General features: G+C 38.0%; 1 protein-coding gene across 5 annotated transcripts in view; it reads right to left on the bottom strand.

Moving 5' to 3' along the window:
• Nucleotides 1-19034, bottom strand: part of COP1 (COP1 E3 ubiquitin ligase) — a 271776-nt gene extending 252742 nt beyond the window's left edge. For all 5 annotated transcript variants that reach the window (XM_082437791.1, XM_082437795.1, XM_082437794.1 and 2 more), the window contains exon 1: nucleotides 18481-19034. In XM_082437791.1, the coding sequence (XP_082293917.1) occupies nucleotides 18481-18899 (419 nt within the window). In that variant the 5' untranslated portion in view covers nucleotides 18900-19034. The remainder of the gene's footprint in view (nucleotides 1-18480) is intronic.
• Between the last annotated feature and the right edge of the window lie 3656 nt (nucleotides 19035-22690).

The raw sequence follows: 22690 nt of genomic DNA, 5'->3' as shown, positions 1-22690 counted from the left end.
TAAAGGGCACACACAAAATCTCACACCCACCGGGACCAAGGGCAAGGGAGCTCTCTCCTGGAGGCTGACATTTTGGCACCAAGACCTGGTCCCACCTAACATCTATAGGCTCCAAGGCTGGGATGCCTCAGGCCAAACAACAAACTGGGCGGGCACACAGCCCCACTCATCAGCAGACAAGCTACCTAAAGATTTCCTAAGCACACAACTGCCTCTAGACATGCCCCTAGGCACAGCCTTGCCTACCAGAGGGCCCCCCACGCCCGCCTCCGTTCTACCCACCAGGGGGCAGGCATCGGCCCCTCCCACCAGCAAGTGTCACAAGCCTCTAGACCAGCCTCACCCACCAGAAGGCAGACACCAGAAGCAAGAAAATGACAGTCCCACAGCCTGCAGACCAAGTCTGCAAAGGCAGGCCAGATTCTACCCTGGGACCGTCTAGCACCTGGCCCTTGGGTGATGAGAGGGGAGTGCACTGCTGGGATGAGTAAGATGTCTCCTACACAGGGTCACTTCTCCAAGGTTGAGATTATTGTTAAAATGAGCACACTACTCAAGGCAATCTACAGATTCAATGCAACCCCTATCAAATTACCAATGGCATTTTTCACAAAAAAATTTTAAATTTGTATGGAAACACAAAAGACCCCAAATAGCCAAAACAATCTTGAGAAAGAAGAACAGAGCTGGAGGAATCATGCTCCCTGGCTTCAGACTATGCTACAAAGCTACTGTAATCAAAACAGTATGGTACTGGCACTAAAACAGACATATAGATCAATGGAATAGGATAGAAAGCCCAGAAATCAACCCATGCACTTATGATCATTTAATCCACAACAAAGGAGGCAAGAGTATACAATGGAGAAAAGATAGTCTCTTCAATAACTGGTGCTGGGAAACCTGTACAAGTGAAAGAATGAAATTAGAACATTCTCTAACACCATACACAAAAATAAACTCAAAATGGATTAAAGACCTAAATATAAGACCAAATACTACAAAATTCTTAAGAGGAAAACACAGGCAGAACACTCTTTGACATAAATCATAGCAATATTTTTTTGGATTCCTCTATGAGAGAAATGGAAATAAAAACAAAAACAAACAAATGGGACCTAGTCAAACTTATATGCTTTCGCACAGCAAAGAAAACCATAAACAAAACAAAAAGACAACCTACAGACTGGGAGAAAATATTTGCAAACGATGCTACCAATAAGGGATTAATTTCCAAAATATACAGACAGCTCACGCAACTCAGTATCAAAAACAAACAAACAAACAAACGACCCAATCAAAAAATGGGCAGAAGTCCTAAACAGACATTTCTCCAAAGAAGACATACAGATGGCCAACAGGCACATGTAAAGATGCTCAATATCACTAATTACTAGAAATGCAAATCACAACTACAATAAGGTATCACACCAGTCAGAACAGCCATCATTAAACAGTCTACAAATAATAAATGCTGGAGAGGGTGTGGAGAAAAAGGAACCCTCCTACACTGTTGGGAATGTAAATTGGTGCATCCACTATGGTAAACAATCTAGAAATTCCTTAAAAACTAAAAATAGAGTTACCACATGATCTTGCAATTCCACTTGTGGGCATATATCCAGAGAAAACTCTAATTTGAAAAGAAACATGCGCCCCAATGTTCATAGCAGCACTATTTACAATAGCCAAGACATGGAAACAACCCAAACGTCCATCAACAGATGAATGGATTAAGAAGATGTGGTATAGACACAGCAACAGTCAGCTCTACCCACCACCAGAGCCTCCCATCAAGCCTCTTAGATAGCCTCAACCACCAGAGGGCAGACAACAGAAGCAAGAAAAACTACAATCCTGCAGCCTGTGGACCAAAAACCACAGTTACAGAAAGATAGACAAGATGAAAAGGCAGAGGGCTATGTACCAGATGAAGGAACAAGAAAAAACCCCAGAAAAACAACTAAATGAAGTGGAGATAGGCAACCTTCCAGAAAAAGAACTCAGAATAATGATAGTGAAGATGATCCAGGACCTCGGAATAAGAATGGAGGCAAAGATCGAGAAGATGCAAGAAATGATTAACAAAGACTTAGAAGAATTAAAGAACAAACAAACAGAGATGACCAATACAATAACTGAAATGAAAACTACACTAGAAGGAATCAATAGCAGAATAACTGAGGCAGAAGAACGGATAAGTGACCTGGAAGACAGAATGGTGGAATTCACTGCTGCGGAACAGACTAAAGAAAAAAGAATGAAAAGAAATGAAGACAGCCTAAGAGACCTCTGGGACAACATTAAACGCAACAACATTCGCATTATAGGGGTCCCAGAAGGAGAAGAGAGAGAGAAAGGACCAGAGAAAATATTTGAAGAGATTATAGTCGAAAACTTCCCTAACATGGGAAAGGAAATAGCCACCCAAGTCCAGGAAGCGCAGAGAGTCCCATACAGAATAAACCCAAGGAGAAACACGCCGAGACACATAGTAATCAAAGTGGCAAAAATTAAAGACAAAGAAAAATTATTGAAAGCAACAAGGGAAAAATGACAAATAACATACAAGGGAACTCCCATAAGGTTAACAGCTGATTTCTCAGCAGAAACTCTGCAAGCCAGAAGGGAGTGGCATGATATACTTAAAGTGATGAAAGGGAAGAACCTACAACCAAGATTACTCTACCCGGCAAGGATCTCATTTAGATTTGATGGAGAAATCAAAAGCTTTACAGACAAGCAAAAGCTTAGAGAATTCAGCACCACCAAACCAGCTCTACAACAAATGCTAAAGGAACTTCTCTAAGTGGGAAACACAAGAGAAGAAAAGGACCTACAAAAACAAACCCAAAACAATTAAGAAAATGGTCATAGCAACATACATATCAATAATTACCTTAAACGTGAATGGATTAAACGCCCCAACCAAAAGACATAGACTGGCTGAATGGATACAAAAACAAGACCCATATATATGCTGTCTACAAGAGACCCACTTTAGACCTAGGGACACATACAGACTGAAAGTTAGGGGATGGAAAAAGATATTCCATGCAAATGGAAATCAAAAGAAAGCTGGAGTAGCTATACTCATATCAGATAAAATAGACTTTAAAATAAAGAATGTTACAAGAGACAAGGAAGGACACTACATAATGATCCAGGGATCAATCCAAGAAGAAGATATAACAATTATAAATATATATGCACCCAACATAGGAGCACCTCAATACATAAGGCAACTGCTAACAGCTATAAAAGAGGAAATCGACAGTAACACAATAATAGTGGGGGACTTTAACACTTCACTTACACCAATGGACAGATCATCCAAAATGAAAATAAATAAGGAAACAGAAGCTTTAAATGACACAATAGACCAGATAGATTTAATTGATATATATAGGACATTCCATCCAAAAACAGCAGATTACACGTTCTTCTCAAGTGCGCACGGAACATTCTCCAGGATAGATCACATCTTGGGTCACAAATCAAGCCTCAGTAAATTTAAGAAAACTGAAATCATACCAAGCGTCTTTTCTGACCACAACGCTATGAGATTAGAAATGAATTACAGGGAAAAAAACGTAAAAAAGACAAACACTTGGAGGCTAAACAATACGTTACTAAATAACCAAGAGACCACTGAAGAAATCAAAGAGGAAATAAAAAAATACCTAGAGACAAATGACAATGAAAACACGACGACCCAAAACCTATGGGATGCAGCAAAAGAGGTTCTAAGAGGGAAGTTTATAGCTATACAAGCCTACCTAAAGAAACAAGAAAAATCTCAAGTAAACAATCTAACCGTACACCTAAAGAAACTAGAGAAAGAAAAACAAACAAAACACAAAGTTAGCAGAAGGAAAGAAATCATAAAGATCAGAGCAGAAATAAATGAAATACAAACAAAGAAAACAATAGCAAAGATCAATAAAACTAAAAGCTGGTTCTTTGAGAAGATAAACAAAATTGATAAGCCATTAGCCAGACTCATCAAGAAAAAGAGGGAGAGGACTCAAATCAATAAAATCAGAAATGAAAAAGGAGAAGTTACAACAGACACTGCAGAAATACAAAACATCCTAAGAGACTACTATAAGCAACTTTATGCCAATAAAATGGACAACCTGGAAGAAATGGACAAATTCTTAGAAAGGTATAACCTTCCAAGATTGAATCAGGAAGAAACAGAAAATATGAACAGACCAATCACAAGTAATGAAATTGAAACTGTGATTAAAAATCTTCCAACAAACAAAAGTCCAGGACCAGATGGCTTCACAGGTGAATTCTATCAAACATTTAGAGAAGAGCTAACACCCATCCTTCTCGAAGTCTTCCAAAAAATTGCAGAGGAAGGAACACTCCCAAACTCATTCTATGAGGCCACCATCACCCTGATACCAAAACCAGACAAAGACACTACAAAAAAAGAAAATTACAGACCAATATCACTGATGAATATAGATGCAAAAATCCTCAACAAAATACTAGCAAACAGAATCCAACAACACATTAAAAGGATCATAAACCACGATCAAGTGGGATTTATCCCAGGGATGCAAGGATTCTTCAATATACGCAAATCAATCAATGTGATACACCATATTAACAAATTGAAGAATAAAAACCATATGATCATCTCAATAGATGCAGAAAAAGCTTTTGACAAAATTCAACACCCATTTATGATAAAAACTCTCCAGAAAGTGGGCATAGAGGGAACTTACCTCAACATAATAAAGGCCATATATGACAAACCCACAGCAAACATCGTTCTCAATGGTGAAAAACTGAAAGCATTTCCTCTAAGATCAGGAACGAGACAAGGATGTCCACTCTCACCACTATTATTCAACATAGTTCTGGAAGTCCTAGCCACGGCAATCAGAGAAGAAAAAGAAATAAAAGGAATACAAATTGGAAAAGAGGAAGTAAAACTGTCACTGTTTGCGGATGACATGATACTATACATAGAGAATCCTAAAACTGCCAGCAGAAAACTGCTAGAGCTAATCAATGAATATGGTAAAGTTGCAGGATACAAAATTAATGCACAGAAATATCTTGCATTCCTATACACTAATGATGAAAAATCTGGAAGAGAAATTATGGAAACACTCCCATTTACCATTGCAACAAAAAGAATAAAATACCTAGGAATAAACCTACCTAGGGAGACAAAAGACCTGTATGCAGAAAACTATAAGACACTGATGAAAGAAATTAAAGATGATACCAACAGATGGAGAGATATACCATGTTCTTGGATTGGAAGAATCAACATTGTGAAAATGAGTATACTACCCAAAGCAATCTACAGATTCAATGCAATCCCTATCAAATTACCAATGGCATTTTTTACGCAGCTAGAACAAATCATCTTAAAATTTGTATGGAGACACAAAAGACCCCGAATAGCCAAAGCAGTCTTGAGGCAAAAAAAAAATGGAGCTGGAGGAATCAGACTCCCTGACTTCAGACTATACTACAAAGCTACAGTAATCAAGACAATATGGTACTGGCACAAAAACAGAAACATGGATCAATGGAACAAGATAGGAAGCCCAGAGATTAACCCACGCACCTATGGTCAACTAATCTATGACAAAGGAGGCAAAGATACACAATGGAGAAAAGACAGTCTCTTCAATAAGTGGTGCTGGGAAAACTGGACAGCTACATGTAAAAGAATGAAATTAGAATACTCCCTAACACCATACACAAAAATAAACTCAAAATGGATTAGAGACCTAAATATAAGACTGGACACTATAAAACTCTTAGAGGAAAACATAGGAAGAACACTCTTTGACATAAATCACAGCAAAATCTTTTTTGATCCACCTCCTAGAGTAATGGAAATAAAAACAAAAATAAACAAGTGGGACCTAATGAAACTTCAAAGCTTTTGCACAGCAAAGGAAACCATAAACAAGACGAAAAGACAACCCTCAGAATGGGAGAAAATATTTGCAAATGAATCAACGGACAAAGGATTAATCTCCAAAATATATAAACAGCTCATTCAGCTCAATATCAAAGAAACAAACACCCCAATCCAAAAATGGGCAGAAGACCTAAATAGGCATTTCTCCAAGGAAGACATACAGACGGCCACGAAGCACATGAAAAGATGCTCAACATCACTAATTATTAGAGAAATGCAAATCAAAACTACAGTGAGGTATCACCTCACTCCTGTTAGAATGGGCATCATCAGAAAATCTACAAACAACAAATGCTGGAGAGGGTGTGGAGAAAAGGGAACCCTCTTGCACTGTTGGTGGGAATGTAAATTGATACAGCCACTATGGAGAACAATATGGAGGTTCCTTAAAAAACTAAAAGTAGAACTACCATCTGACCCAGCAATCCCACTACTGGGCATATACCCAGAGAAAACCGTAATTCAAAAAGACACATGCACCCGAATGTTCATTGCAGCACTATTTACAATAGCCAGGTCATGGAAGCAACCTAAATGCCCATCAACAGACGAATGGATAAAGAAGATGTGGTACATATATACAATGGAATATTACTCAGCCATAAAAAGGAACGAAATTGAGTCATTTGTTGAGACGTGGATGGATCTAGAGACTGTCATACAGAGTGAAGTAAGTCAGAAAGAGAAAAACAAATATCATATATTTATGCATGTATATGGAACCTAGAAAAATGGTACAGATGAGCCAGTTTGCAGGGCAGAAGTTGAGACACAGATGTAGAGAATGGACATATGGACACCAAGGGGGGAAAACTGCGGTGAGGTGGGGATGGCGGTGTGCTGAATTGGGCGATTGGGATTGACATGTATACACTGATGTGTATAAAATTGATGCCTAATAAGAACCTGCAGTATAAAAAAACAAACAAAACAAGTAATACTAAACTTTCATTGGGTTATTTGTATGGAAATATGTTAATATAAATATTTCAGACATTACATGAAATTTCTAAAAATCTTATATTTGTATTTGTATGGAAATATGTATGGAAATATGTTAATATAAATGTTTCAGACATTACATGAAATTTCTAAAAATCTTATATGTTCTGGTATAATGTTATAAGTAATAATCCTAGTTATTACTTTAAAATGTATATCTCAGAAATAACTAATTTTCTTGTCAACTGCATTATTATGAACTTTCATCAAATCTTTTACCGTTAAAAAAAAAAAAGACGTGGTATATATACACAATGGAATATTACTCAGCCATAAAAAATGAAATAATGCCATTTGCAGCAACATGGATGGACCCAGAGATTATCATATTAAGTGAAGTCAGACAAAGACAAATATTATATGATATCACTTACACATGGAATCTAAAAAAATGATACAAATAAACTTATTTACAAAGCAGAAACAGACTCACAGACATAGAAAACAAACTTATGATTACCAAAGGGGATAGTGGGGCAGGGAGGGGGCAGGATAAATTAGGAGTTTGAAACTAGCAGGTACAAACTACTATACATAAAATAGGTAAACAACAAGGACCTACTGTATAGCACAGGGAACTGTATTCCATATCTTGTAATAACCTATAATGAAAAAGAATCTGAAAGAGGATATATATATATATATGTACAACTGAATCACTTTGTTATATACCTGATACTAAAAAACACTGTATATATATCGCCAAAGACAATGGAGTGACATCTTCAAAATACTGCATGAAAAAAACTTTAAACTTGGAATTTTATACCCAGCAAAAAAAAGTTCGAATATGAAGACAAAACAAGTAATTTTCAAATATAAATAACTTAAAGAATTCATCGTACACAGACCTTCACTGCATGATATATTGATGTAAGTTCTAAGGGAAGAAGGAATACCAAGTGAGACAGCAAATATACACAAAGAAATAAGGAGCTCTAAAAATGGTAACAATGAATATAAACATGAAACATATTTTATGTTTAATCACTCTAAAACATAAGCAGCACAAAGAGTTCACAGTTGAATATGGAGCATAATACCATCCCTAGAAACAATGAAAGCACAACAGGAAAACAAGATAAATGGAAATTAAAATCTAATATTTTAAGATGTACTAAAAAAAATAAAGAAAATGACAAAAGCATTGAAAGATAAAGAAAATTCTCAATTAGATAACCTCAGAAACCAAGTATTAGGAAGAAAAACTTACTTGAAAAGAGGTGAAAGAACTCAGAAAAACTTAAAAATAAAGAAAAAGAAAGACATAAGAGCAAATAAGCATAATGGATACTGATTTAAGAGAAAATTAGATGGTCATTTTAGGCATCTGATTTTGCAACCTTACCACAGAACTTTAGATAGACCACAAAGTGAACCTAGTACTATTCAAACCATTATTAGTAGTGATTATTTGAACTTTTCATCTTGTCACTGTTTTATTAAAATAATGATCTTCAGTTCAATCTTGTGAAGAAGACATTTTCATACCAACTGCCAAAACTAAAGGTAGATATTATACTGCACAACCTTAAGCTTGTCAAAAGGTTATGTGTGTCATTTAACTGCATTTAAAAACCAACAATGCAGAACAGATACAGATACAGAAAATTATTTAATTCTACTATTTTCTATTTATAAGGCACATCATCTCAGTTAAGCAAGGGTCTTATGGCAATCAGTTTGACTCTCAAGTTAAACTTTTAATCAGTGCCTTGTTTATACTCTGCCTAACTTTTTAATGTATTACCTGCTTCAAAAGCAGCGTCCAAACTTATCAAATGGTATAGTAATAATAAACGGTACAATAATAAGGACATTGCTCAATCCATATATATTTTGGTACTGACACTAACTCCATTACAGTTCCACAAAATGTGTCAACTGTCTCATGGTAGTACTGGTTCTAAGTAACCAAGCATTCAATCTTTCAAAGGTTAAGTACTAAAAAACATAACATCATCAAGATCATCAAAGCCAGGTACAATTTAGAGTTATTTAGGAAAATAGGGGGTGGTTACATCTTACCTAACAGGACCAAAGAACCACTTTCATATTTTGGTATCAAATGTGAAATCCTGGCAAACACCACCTGATTCCTTTCCGTGATTTTATAATTTACAATGTCTTTATACGTGTATTATATAATCTAAACCTCACAATCCTATAATGGAATACCATTACATCTCAATTTATAAATGAAAAAACATACTCAAAGTCAAACATATATTTGCCAGAAGTTAAATCTCAGGGCTTTTAATGCCAAGTCCAATGCCCTTTGCCTCATGCTATGATCTCAGAAGACAAAGGAAACAAATACTTACATGCATCACTGTGACCATGAAATTTCAAATCACTATCAACATATAGAAAACCTTGAAAAAAACTACTTTGAATATGCTGAAATTTATATACATCCTTTCAAGAGTGAAAGACACCCAGCAAAAGTCAGTAGCCACAGAAATGTTTCTTCTTTCCTCTCAAAATGTACAAAATTTGACATTTCTCTAGCTGCCTCCTTCCCCTTAAACCAGCTGCTTTGTGACCATCCCCAAGCCATCCTCCATTCTCAACTGGCCCCAGGTGGATTCAGGACTGAAAGACATGGAAATAAATGAAAAGGAAAATAATAAACCTCAAATCATTTTTTAACACCTACACTGGTAACACTAGATCCCCAGCAACCAATCTTTATAGGCAGCAGTTAAGTTCCAGCCTCTGTCCATTCATCTCACTCCTTCCTAGTTTCATTTGATATGATAAAAAGCCCTAAAAATCTTAAAAGTCTCTTCTAATAAAAATTAAATTTATTTGGTATTTTGCAATGAGATTTTTTTCCTATCTCCACTAAGACCTGTATTTAACTTTGGCTTATGTCACAGGATTCTATGAATAAGGATAGGAAAGGTAAGGAAGAAAAGGAATAGAAGGCAAACTTCTTAGACTCTAATTTAACAATGAAATCTTTTTAAAAAAAAAAAAGAGGGGGGAGGGTATTCAAAATAGCTGTGTGCTAGCTTCAGGGGCAGAGTTTTCTTTAAAAAATAAAAAAAAAAACGAGACCACATAGTCTAGGAAAAAAAGGACACCGTGATTAATACAAGTGATAGGCATGAAAAGATAAACAGGGGAACCAATCTCTGGAGTTCCGTCCCCCCAACCCCCCCCAAAAAAGTAGGCTGGATCAGGAAACCAAATATGGCCAAACAGTGTCACTACTGAAACCCTAGAGCAAACACACCCCCCCAAAACACACACACATCCCACACAACTATCACTAATAAGCCAACTGTAGAAACAAAACAGAAATCTTAAAAACACCCAATTAATCCAAAAGAAGGCAGGAAAAGAAGGAAAAAAGACAAAAAAGGAATAGAAGAAGCGGGGGGACAAACAGAAAACAAAGAGCAAGCAAGACATACACATAAAACCCAGCACATCGTAATTATGTTAAAATGCAGAAAGTCTAACCAAGCCACTTAAAAGGCAAATTGTCATAATAAATAAAAAAGAAAGACTCAAACATATGCTATCTACAAGAAACCTACTTTAAAAATTAAAACAGATATAGAAGTAGTAAAGGACAAAAAAACATGCCACGTAAACACTTAAAGAAAGCTGGAGAGGTTATGCTAACAGACTAAATAGATTTCAGAACAACAAATATTACCAGGAATAAGCAAGGACATTTCAAAATAATAAAGGGATCAATCCACCAACTCTAAATGCATGTGCCCTACTAATAAAGTTTCAAAATACGTGAAACAAAATTGACAGAATTGCAAGGAAACATAGCAAAACCCACAATTACACTTGGAATGGTTAAAGATTTTAACACGCCTTTCAGTAATTGACAGAACAAGTATATAGAAAATCAGTAGGAGTATACAGAGTTTAAGACATCAACAAACTTGACATTTATAGAATATACCAGTCTACACACTGCAGAAAACTCATTTTTTTCAAATACATATGGAACATTAACCAAGATAAAGCTTATCATGAACCATGAAACAAGTCTAAATAAATTTAAAAGGACTGAATTCACATAATTCATATTCTCTGAATGAAACTGAATTATATTAGAACTCAATAACAGAATGATATCCAGAAAATTCTCATTTAGAAATTAGAACATTTCTAAATAATCCATTCTTCAAATAAGAAATCACAATGGGGACTTCTCTGGTGGCACAGTGGTTAAGAATCCACCTGCCAATGCAGGGGACACAGGTTAGAACCCTGGTCCGGGAAGCCTCCACATGCCACGGGGCAACTAAGCCCGTGTGCCACAACTACTGAGCCTGCTCTCTAGAGCCACGAGCCACAACTACTGAGCTCACATGCCACAACTACTGAAGTCCGTGCACCACAACAAGAGAAGCCACTGCAATGAGAAGCCCACGCACCGCAACGAAGAATAGCCCCCCTTTGCCACAACAAGAGAAAGCTTGCACGCAGCAACGAAGACCCAACGCAGCCATAAATAAATAAATAACCAAAAAAAAGTTTAAAAAAATATCAGTGGAAATGACAAAAGGTATATTAAACTGAATGAAAATTAATGCAGGGATTAGAAAGGGAAACTAATAGAATTAAATGTTTTTCTTAGAAAAGAACGCCAAAATAATCTAAGATTCTGTAGTCAGAAGCCAGAAAATGATGAAACTCAAAGTAGAATAATAAAAATAAAGCCAAATATCAGTGAAATGGAAAATGGACAAACATTTAGAAAATCAATAATACCAAAACCAGTTATTTGAAAAGATTAATAAAACTGACAATCCTCTGGCTAAACTGTTCAAGGAAAAAAAAAGAGAAAACACAAATTACCAGTATTAGGAATGAAAGAAGGGACATCCCTCAAAATCCTACAAACATTTAAAACATAAAGAAGTATTAAAGCCTAAGTCAGAAAGAGAAAATCAAATATTGTATATTAACGCATATATGTGGAATCTAGAAAAATGGTACAGATGAACCAGTTTGCAAGGCAGAAGCAGAGACACAGGTGTAGAGAACAAATGTATGGACACCAAGGGGAGAAAGCGGGGGGGGGGGGGGGGGGGGCGGTTGGTGGTGGTGGTGGTGGGATGAATTGGGAGATTGGGATTGACATATATACACTAATATGTATAAACTAGATAACTAATGAGAACCTACTGTATAAAATAAATAAATAAAATAAAATTCGAAAAAACAAAAAAAGTATTATGAACTTATGCCAACAAATTCAATAGCTTGGGTGAAATGGAGAAATCCCTTAGCAGACAAATTACCAAAGCTCACTTAAGAAATAAAGAACCTGAATAGCCCTTTATCAATTAAAGAAACTGAAATAGTAAATAAAAACCTTGCCCCAAAAACTATGGCTTCACTGATGAATTCTACCAGACACTTAAGAATGAAACATACCAATTCCACAAACTCCCTCAGAAGACAGAGATGAGCTGAACTGTATCCTCTCCCAAATCCATCCATTGAAATCCTAGCCCTCAGTACCTCAGAAGACTGTATTTGGAGACTGGGCCTTAAAGAGCTAATTACAGTAAAATGAGGTCATATACGTGGGACCTAATCCCAATATGACTGGTGTCCTTATAAGAGATTAGGATACAGACAACACACAGACCCAGGGACAACCATGTGAAGACACAACAAGAGGTGGCCATCAGCAAGTCAAGGAGAGAAGCCTCAGAAGAACCCAAACCTGACAACACCTTGATCTTGGACATCTAGCCTCTAAAACTGTTGAGAAAATAACTTTCTATTTTTTAAGCTACCCAGTCTGTAATTATGTTATAGCAGCCCTAGCAAACTAATACACCCTGATATCAAAACCAAAATATATAAAGTAAATATATGTATAAGAAAACCATAGACCAATATCACTCTTAAATAAAAATACAAAATATCTCTTTAAAAAAATCAGTAAATAGGGCATAAAATTGGAAAAGAAAGAAGTAAAACTATATTGACTTTTCAGATGACATGATTGTCTTCTCAGAAAATCACATCGGTTCTACCAAAAAACTATTAGAAGTAATAAGTGAACTTAACAATTCACAGGACACAAGGTCAATACACAAAAATAAATTTTATTTTTATATTAGCAACAATTAGAAATTGAATAGCAAATTAGCAATTTTTAATTAGAAATTAAAATAACACAACAGCATCAAAAACATGAACTACTTAGGAGTAAGTTTAACAAAACATGTGCAAGATCCAAAAACTGATTAACTATAAAACTCTGCTAAGAGAAATTAAAGCCCTAAATAACTGGAGAAACATACTATGTTTATGGCTCAAAGATTCAATATTGTTAAGATGTCAAATCTTCCCAAATTGAGTCATAGATTGAAAGTAACTCAAATTAAAATCCTAGCATGCTTTTTTTAAAGAAATTGGTAAGCTAAAATCTATGTGTAAATGCAAACACCCTAAATAACTAAATCAACTTTGAAATAGAGGAACAAAACTACACTATCTGATTTCAAGATTTACGACAATGATACAGAAATCCAGACAGTGTGGTACTGGCATAAGGATAAACACATAGATCAATGGAACAGAATAAAGACTAGAAATAAATAAACTATAATAACTAGAAATAATAAACCAGAAATAAACTTATACAAATTAATTAATTTTTGAGAAAGGTTCCAAGAAAATTCAATGAACAAAGATGGTATTTTCAACAAATGGGTGCTACAATAACTGGACATCTACAGTGGAGGGAAAAAATCTTCAACCCTTACCACACACAGTATATAAAAATTAACATGAAATGATTATACACCTAACCACAAAAAAGCTATAAAGCTTCTAGAATATACAAGAAGACTTAGACAACAATTTCTTCGATAGAACACGAAAGTCATAGACTGTAAAAGAAAAAAATCCATAAATTGGACTTAAAATTTTAAACTTTTGCACTTCAGAAGACTGCTCAGAAAACTAAAAAGAAAACAACAGACTGGGAGAAAACATCACAATATTTAGGACTTACATGCAAATTATGACAATAAGATACTACTACACACGCCTACTAGAATGACTGAAATTTGAAAGACTGAAAACAGCCAAGTGTTTGCAAGAATGTGGAACTGAAACTCATACATTGCTGGTAGAAGTGCAAAATGATAGTCACTTTAGAAAACAGTTTTGCAGTTTCTTATAATGCTAAACATACACTTGGCAATACAACCCAGCAATACACTCCTATGTATTTACCCAAGAGATGTGAAGACAGGTCGACATAGAAACCTGAATGTGAATGTTTACAACAGCTTTCTTTACAATCACCGAAAACTTTAGAAACAAAGAAACTCAAATATCTTTTAACTGATGAGTATATAAAGAAATCACGTTATATCCATGTAATAGAATACTACTCAGCAATTAGAAAATTAGTGAGACAGTCAACATTATTGAATCTCAAAAACATTACTCCAACTAAAAGAAGTCAGGCACAAAAGTCTACATACTGAATGACTCCATTAATATAAAATCCTAGAAAAGGCAAAACTATATTGATAGAAAACAGATGACCAGTTGCCAGGTGTCAGAGATGAGGTTCGAAGACAGAGTGCAAAGGTGTAGCACACTAAACTTTCTAGTGTGATGGAAATGTTCTGTATCTTGATTAGGGTGGTAAAACAGATGTATTCATTTGTCAAATTCATTGAACTATACACTTAAAACTGGTGACTGCTATGGTATGCAAATTATATCTTAATAAAGCTGATTTTAAACAAAATCTCCAGCCTCTGAAAGGCAAAGGAATATAGTGGTTAAGAACTTGAGCTCTGAGCCAAAACGTCTTGATGTAAATACTGATACCACCATTATTAACTATACGAACTGAGCTTTGAGCCAAAAGCCCATCCTTAAACTAAACTGAGGCTTCATACCCAGTCAGTACTTATACATTGTACATAAATACGTAACCAAAAGTTTCATCAAACTATCTTTTCATACCCAGTAAGTACTTATACATTGTACATAAATATGTAACCAAAAGTTTCATCAAACTATCTTTATAATGACAGGTTCTATGATATCTGCTATTTTACTTCACTTTTTAATAGTTTGGAAAACAGTTATAGTAGCAAGAATGGTCAACAGATTTCATCTTCAGGGCTAAATGTAATTAATAGGTAGTGGCTGCCTGCAGTGCTATGTTGAGGACCGTGAGACAACATCTGAATTCAGAAGAGTATTTAACATCTGCCATGGTACTAAGAGAAGCAATAATGCCAGGATGTGATACTATAATTATGTGATTAAAAGTCTCTCTTCACGTTAAATCGTGAGCTCCTTCAGGATAGTCCATTTTTAATAGTTTGACATGAGAATTTATTAAATGGTAGATGGACTTCATGTAGATTCTACCTACGTTTTATCAGGCAGAGGTAAGTAACCTTCCCACAAGGGGCTTACGATCTACCTAAAAATACTTATTTCTGCTACAACTCAGAGAGTATCTGGGACTTGAAGAGGTAGAAAAGGTTATTTCAGGGGGTTGGAAAAGTTAATGCAGAGGCAGTAGTAATGTGATAACATAAAAGAAAGAAGTTGTCTTCCAAACACAGGCTATACTCATAATTTAAACGAATCATGTAAGAAAAATTTGAAAAATCAAAGTAACAAAGACTTCCTTTGAATGTAAGAGATTTATCCAACTTCAAGCTATATACTACTCTCTACTGTTCTACAGATTCTCCATCTATAAAACACTGTTAGAATTATCTGCAACTTGATGATACTTTCAATCCTTTGTTTGAAAGAAATATTAAAGTAAAAACTATAAATCTCTAAAATGTTCATCAATTCTGCAATTAAATATAAACTTACTTTCAAATATGAGTCAGGAGAGGCCAATATGTATTACTGATAATTAGGCATTTGACCTTAAATCAACCATTCTCAAGGAGGGGAAGAGGACATGTCATTATTACCAAGGGAGCTTCTGCAAACTACACTGCCCACTCCAGCCTCCAATTCAGTTTTGTCCTGTTGGGATATGGGCAGGCAGACAGGCAAGGTGAGGGAGTAGTTAAGGATAAAAACATATATCTCCTGTGATTACGAAACAGCTGTTTCCCTTCAGTCTACCACATTTAAGAACCACGAGGCTAAATACATGTACTTCAACTTGTAGATATGAAATTTTTTAATTCCATACAAAGAAAGCACTAAATTGAGAATTGGGAGATATGAGTTTTAATTTTGTCCTTGAGCTGTCCAATCTGAAACCAAGTTACTTAACTTCTCTGTACCTCAATGAGAATACAATTATATTAGTAGTATATTAAAGTTGGAAGTTCTATATAACTTCACAGAATTGCTCTAGGATAAAATGAAACATAAAGTATAAACATATCTTTAAAATGTGACGAATAAGGAATTGTTATCATTATTCAAACTTAAGCCTCATTTAGATGTAAAAGCTTAGAATAATTTGGACTGGTTCACAGTTTGACCTTGAAGCAGACAAGACCAACCACCCAGAGCCAATTAGAAATGAAAAGGATTCCTTGGGCTTTGCCTAATCCTCACCTTCCTACCCCAAATGCTTGGCCAAATCAAATCTAGCTTGAGAATCAGGAAAACTGATTTCCATTAATGAATTCTTCTGAATATTTAACCTCACCAGAAAAAGAAACAGAGGACTATGAGATTCTTAGAAAGTGAAATATTCAGAATTTTTAACTCATGACTCTCACTGGACACTTCCACTTGGAATATAAAAGAAAGCAGAAAAATCTAAACAACATGGTTAAGACTCAAGAGACTGGATTTTAATTTTTAAAAATTAGTTGACAGACTAAGAAAAATTTTAATAATCTTACCCCTAAAAAATAAAAATTAGTGCCAGCTGCTTATACTCTCCCATCCCTCTCCAATTTCCTATAAAATGGCTTATAGTCCGTATAATGAAGTGCAAACAGTGCCCGGCAGACAGTGAGTGCCAAAGAAATATCTGTTGAATGAATGATTAATTTCCTTCTTTCTCACACCTTTTACACTATCTTAGTGTACCTATATGGATGCTGGCGTGTTTGTTTTCTTTTAACCTACTAAAAAGTGAAATGCAAATGGTGGCTAAAAAAGACAAACTGTGCAAACCCTCACTTTGTTTCATTAGCTTCTACTTTATCTTATGGGATTCTCTACTGGCTATGAACACAAACACATCTTATACCCAACGACAAGCTGCTCAAGTTATTTATAAATAACAATTACAATTATAGCCCAGTTTCAGTGAAAAATGAATCAATTCTGAATCCAGAATAATTTATGACAAAAGCAAAAGTATGAATAAAGATATTTTTACTGCAAGAACTAGAAACTATAAGTCTAATCAAGAACTTTCCTACAGTCCCAACTTCTAGTCTTACCATATTTAATGACAACAACTCGGACCATCTTCAACCCTGAAGTGAATCAACTTCCCCTATAGTGATAGTGCAAGCGAACTTCCTACATCACTAGTATTCTAGTCTATCAACAATTTCCTCCAGAGGAAAAGCACAAAATCCTACCAGTTCTCACTCAGCTAAAAGCAAATCCTTTCTTGCAATCTTACCATTTGAATTGGATTTTGAACACAAAACCCAGCGAAAATCGAAACACTCTCAAGCAAGACAATCAACTCCATCGTTCACTTAATATGTATAATCCCTCTATGCCAAATGTCATAACTGAGGACTACTGCGTAGCATTCAAGATGCTAACTACGATGACAACACGTCTCATTCCTAGCTTTTCTCAAATCCGAAGTTCCAGTATACGCTGATGTGTTAATACAAGTGTAGTGCAGTCACATCTGACACATGGATGATACTTAAACGTGGCCCCCTCTTTCAAGACATTCAGCTGAGAGGTGGAAGTTTTTGTCAACAGACTTTCTTGACTACAGGAGCCTCAACAGATTTAAAAGTGACCCAGCCTTTGAAGCGGGAGGAGATAATTTACACGTACACACGATGGACATTTACATCAAATACCACTTCTTAAAACAGCCATACCCATGTTTAGAGCATCATCTACCATGCTTCAATAAGCAAATTCTGACCCACAACTCCCTCCCTCACCATCCCGGGAAGCTTAATCCTCTCCCTTTACAAGTTTAATTCACCTCAACGAGCAATCCGGACTGACAGGGTACCTAATTCACCAGCGAGGCAGAAAATTCAAGGCCCAACCTCCGTGGCCAACTTTCCCTTTTCATGCACAGCCATTTATTTGGCCTTTCATCTCTCCCCTTCTTTACTATTCCCTAACCTCCCTTCACTTCTCCCCACCGCCACTGACCTCTTTAGTACTCCCACCCTGCCTCAGGACTCCAACATTCCCCCACCTCAGCCCACCAACCGCTGCAAACGCTCGAATGCCTCTGCAGACACCGCCACAGCGCCCAACAGACCGCCCTCACCCCGGACCCCAGCAGCCCCAAGAGCAGAAACTCCTAACGCAGAGAGGGCTAGGAGGCTGTTCGTCCAACCCACCAGACGAAGTCGTTGCTTTTGTCCTCGTAGGAGTTGATGAGCCCGTTGCACAGGGGGGCAAGCAGAGGTCGCTTCCTGCTGCCGCTCCCTAGGCTGGAGCTGCTCCCTCCTACGCCGGCGCTGGGCCTGGCTGCGCAGCTGAGCCGGGACAGGCCCGCGGACACCGCCCCGCCGCCGCTCCCGCCGCCGCTGCCGGACACTGCGGCCGCCACCAGCACAGGCCGCACCGGGCCCCCGAGGCCGCCCGAGCCCGCGGCCTGGGCCGCCCCGCCGGACCCCAGCGCCGCGGCCGAAGCCGCTACGGAAGGGGGCGACGGGGAAGAGGATAAGGACGAGGAGGCGGAAGTCACCGAGGAGGCCGCAGAGGAGCCAGGGCTGGTCCCGGCTGAGCCCGACCCGGCCTGGCGGCTCCCAGACATCGTGACTCCCTCCCCTCCGGCCGGGCGCTCGGAGGAGAGGGACCGCGACTGCGACCCGCCGCCGCCTCCCTCCCCTCTGCCTCAGTACATCCTGAGTAGGCGCGCCGCGCCGGGAGGTGGGGCTGAGGAACAATAAAGTTGATTTTTGTACGGCAACCACACAACAGCGTCCGACGGGAGGGGGCGGAGGGAACTATTAAAACAAGAGCAGGAACCACTACCGCTCTCTAGGCCGCCGCCGCCGCGATCGCCGCCGCAGCCAACCCGGGCGCTCCGTGGGCCGGCCGTGCGCGCACGCGAGCGGCGGAAGGGGCGGGAGCGGCGGGGGATACAACTTTAGACACGGCCCGGGCGGCGCTCAGACAAGCACAACGTGCCCTGGGCGGCGGCGGCGGCCTAGTAGCGACCGCCGCCCTCGTCGAGAGCTGGTTTCCTTCGTGACGTGCCCGAGGGTAGGGCCGTCTCAGTGGGTGAAAGGGCTGCGGAGAGAGGAACGGATGGTAGGGGTGACGAAAGGGGTTGGGGAAAGGGGAGGGGGGAAAGCGCTCCAAAAGCGACTGCGCACGCGCGCCTTGGGCGCCGACCCTTGCGGGTTACCCAAGGTCCCCGCTCCAGGCCAAGAGCGGCGCCGGCGCGGGGCAGTTGCACCACGCATGCGTGAGGGTGAGCCGCATTCCTGAATGTTAACCGGGAGCGGTAGCTGTCGCTTGGGAGGCAGGCAGTATGACCCAGTGGCGAGGGCACGACAGGTACTTCCGAATCGGGGATTGAAGGCCCTGAAGACTGGGGCACGCGGAAAGAATCTAGAAGCTCTGAGCCGTTGAAAAAAGCACTGGACTGAGAGTCAAGGACTCTGGGCTTTGCTGGTAGCCGTTCCACAGTATTGAAGTCAGTGAATAGTGCTTTATAAATTGCAAACATTGTAGCAAGTGTCACCAATTGTATGCGTTCGACCATGATCTCTTGTTTTGAAAAGTTATTTACCAAATTAAGCATAATAATAATGGGAAAACAAATCATGCTTAATCGGACCACAGCTCAGTTAAAACCTCCGTCTAACGTGAGTCTGATATGATTTTCAGCACAAAACAAGGAAACCTGGCAGTTAATACCACCAGAAGATGGAATTTATGGTAGGCTTTTTGAAATATTGAAAGTTGATTACAGATTTTCATTTGCCATTTTGAGACTCCTTAATATTCTGGGGGATGTAAATTAGAAACAACTAAACTGTGATTTTCAGTATCCTTTACAATGCTATCATTCTATGATTCTCAGAGGGAAAGATCTCAGAGTTAATTCTGTTCTGGGTATCAAAGACTATCGGGGCAACTAGACGGCCTTTCCCTAGGAACAGCTGTCCATGCTGAGGGGACAGGGCCAGGGAAGGGCCTAGATGAAGGCCCAGCAACAGTAGCTAGCCATTCACCTGGCAGTGAACCATCGTAAGGCTCAAGTATGCCTTAGCTGCTCACCTTCATGTTCCCAGCTCAGGTTTCTGCTCAGAATAATGATATAAGAATGGGCATGTAAGATTTCCAAGAACCACCTTCCTTTTATGAATATTGTGTTATACAACCCTTTGTTTAAATTCACTTTCAAGACCCATCTAAAATGTGAAGCCTTACTGACTCCTCGGCAGAAAGAGTTGCCCCCACTTGTGCCCCTAGGATATTTTGTTTGCACTTATAACATTGTATTTTAGTAGCTTATATGTATAATTCTCCTCTACTAGCCTATCAAGTTCAGCTTTGTATTCCCAGCGAATTCAGCACGTAACACAATTCCTGGCCTATGGTAAGTGCTTGTTAAATTTTTCTTGGCAAACAAATAAAGCAATTGATCTCATTTTTATCTTAATGATTTGCTTAAACTCTGTCTTTCCAACTAAAATTTAAGCTCTATGCAAAAGAGGACAGTATTCTCAGTGAGCATTCCATAATTTTTTTATGAAAGAATGGATGAATAAATGAATGTCAAGAATTTGATGAATATTTATTGAACATTTATTACATATAGGCCTGGACTAGGCAAGGAAGAGATAAAGAAGTATATAAAACATTGCTTCTACTTTCAGAAAGTTTATGGAATAATTGAAGAATTAGAAAAATACATAGAAAGATGAGTAATATTACCAAGGTGCACGTGCTTAATGAGTAAAGCAGAGAATCAACATAGGAACTGAAGTAAGAGCAAGTGCTTAGGGCCAGCCATGCTGAGGGAGGGAAAGTTAGGCCTGAAGAGAAAAGTATGGCTTGGTCAGTCAAAGTGTAATTAAAGTCATGAGCCCAGAAAATAAATAAGTAAAAAATGCTTATATCAAGTTCAGATGTCTGTGTGATAGTGGTAAAAGAGTTCATTCAGTAAAAATTCATTTGGGGGCCATGTTGTAAAGAGCCTTGACTCTACTTTGAAAAATAGCCTACAAGCAATTGGAAATAATGAAGCCATTAAGTGCGGATAAATATATTGAAAGTGATATTTTGAAGATTATGTTTTCAGCAGATTAATCTTTGAGAAGAGCTGGGAGATTAGGAGCAAAGAGACTAATTAGGATTATAGCAGTCCAAGAATAAGTGATGAGATTCTAGATTAGGGTGCAGACAAGGAAAGTAAAGGAGTATCTGAAAAACAAAACAAACAAACACAAAAGGATCTACAGGATTAAGTTACTCTCTGTAAAAGAATCTTCATGATCCTTGAGGGCATGACCCATGTCTGTCTTGTTCATCACTGTCTTTCCCAGTGCTTGGCACAAAGGCCAATAAGTCGATTAAGTAAAAATGAGGGAACACGAGGATGAATGACTCCAATGATGGCTCCAGGTATACCAGCATGACAGAATTAGAGATGGACAGTGGATGGTTTAATTTTGGATGTGTTAAGTGAGCGTGGGATGAAAATACATTCAAGTAAGCATATCTAGCCAGTGACTGAAAATTTAGGCTAAGGCACAGGAGAAAATTCAGCCCATAACAGAAATAAAACTTCAGGTTCTTGAGCTCTGTCTCCAGAGATATTGAATCTATGGTTCTGGGCTAGGACCTATGAATATGCATTCTTATCATCACCCAGGTGAACCTGATGCAGGTTACCTTTTGAGAAATACTGTGATTTAGTATTGTAGGGAGTATAGGAGAAATAGGTAAAATAGCCTCTTCCTTCCAGTTATCTTATTCAGGGGACAGAAAGTGATATGACCCCAGCTGAGAAGTCTCCTAGGAAAAACTTATCAATGCTTATTTGTATCTCTTTGGAACCTATCGTCAGTAAAATCTGAATTCACAAAAGGAAGCTGAGGGAATGTGATGCAATAGAATTTCCCTTTTATATCAGATAAATGTATAAAGACTATTCTGAAAGTACACAGTCCTTTCTAGTTTCTAATGGCAAGATCTTCTGGGAAAGCAGAAGAGAAAAGAGGAAGAATGGCAAAACACACACACACCCACACACACACCCACATACACACACACAGGAAGTCAGCCAATTCAGGAGAAGTAGCTAACAGGAGAAGAGAAGAGAACATTAATGAAAAATAAAAGTAAAAGTGAAATAAAAACTAAGCCCTAATAATTCCAGTCTTCTACAAAAAGACTTCTCTTGAAGTAAAGTCTCATGTAGTTAAGATGGAATGGAATTACCAAGAGGAATGAACTTCCCAGACCTATTTCTAAGGTGTCTTATCTAAATACAATATTTTAGGGAAATATGGCCAGTGGTTTCCATCTTCAACTAACCCTGCCCTTTGGTAACCAATCTCCCAAAAAGATCCTCCCTAAAAAACTTTA

Source organism: Balaenoptera physalus (genome assembly GCF_965194825.1).
Source record: "Balaenoptera physalus genome assembly, chromosome: 1".
Taxonomy (NCBI): domain Eukaryota; kingdom Metazoa; phylum Chordata; class Mammalia; order Artiodactyla; family Balaenopteridae; genus Balaenoptera; species Balaenoptera physalus.
Note: the sequence above shows the minus strand (reverse complement) of the source record. Positions and strands in the feature narration are given on the sequence as shown.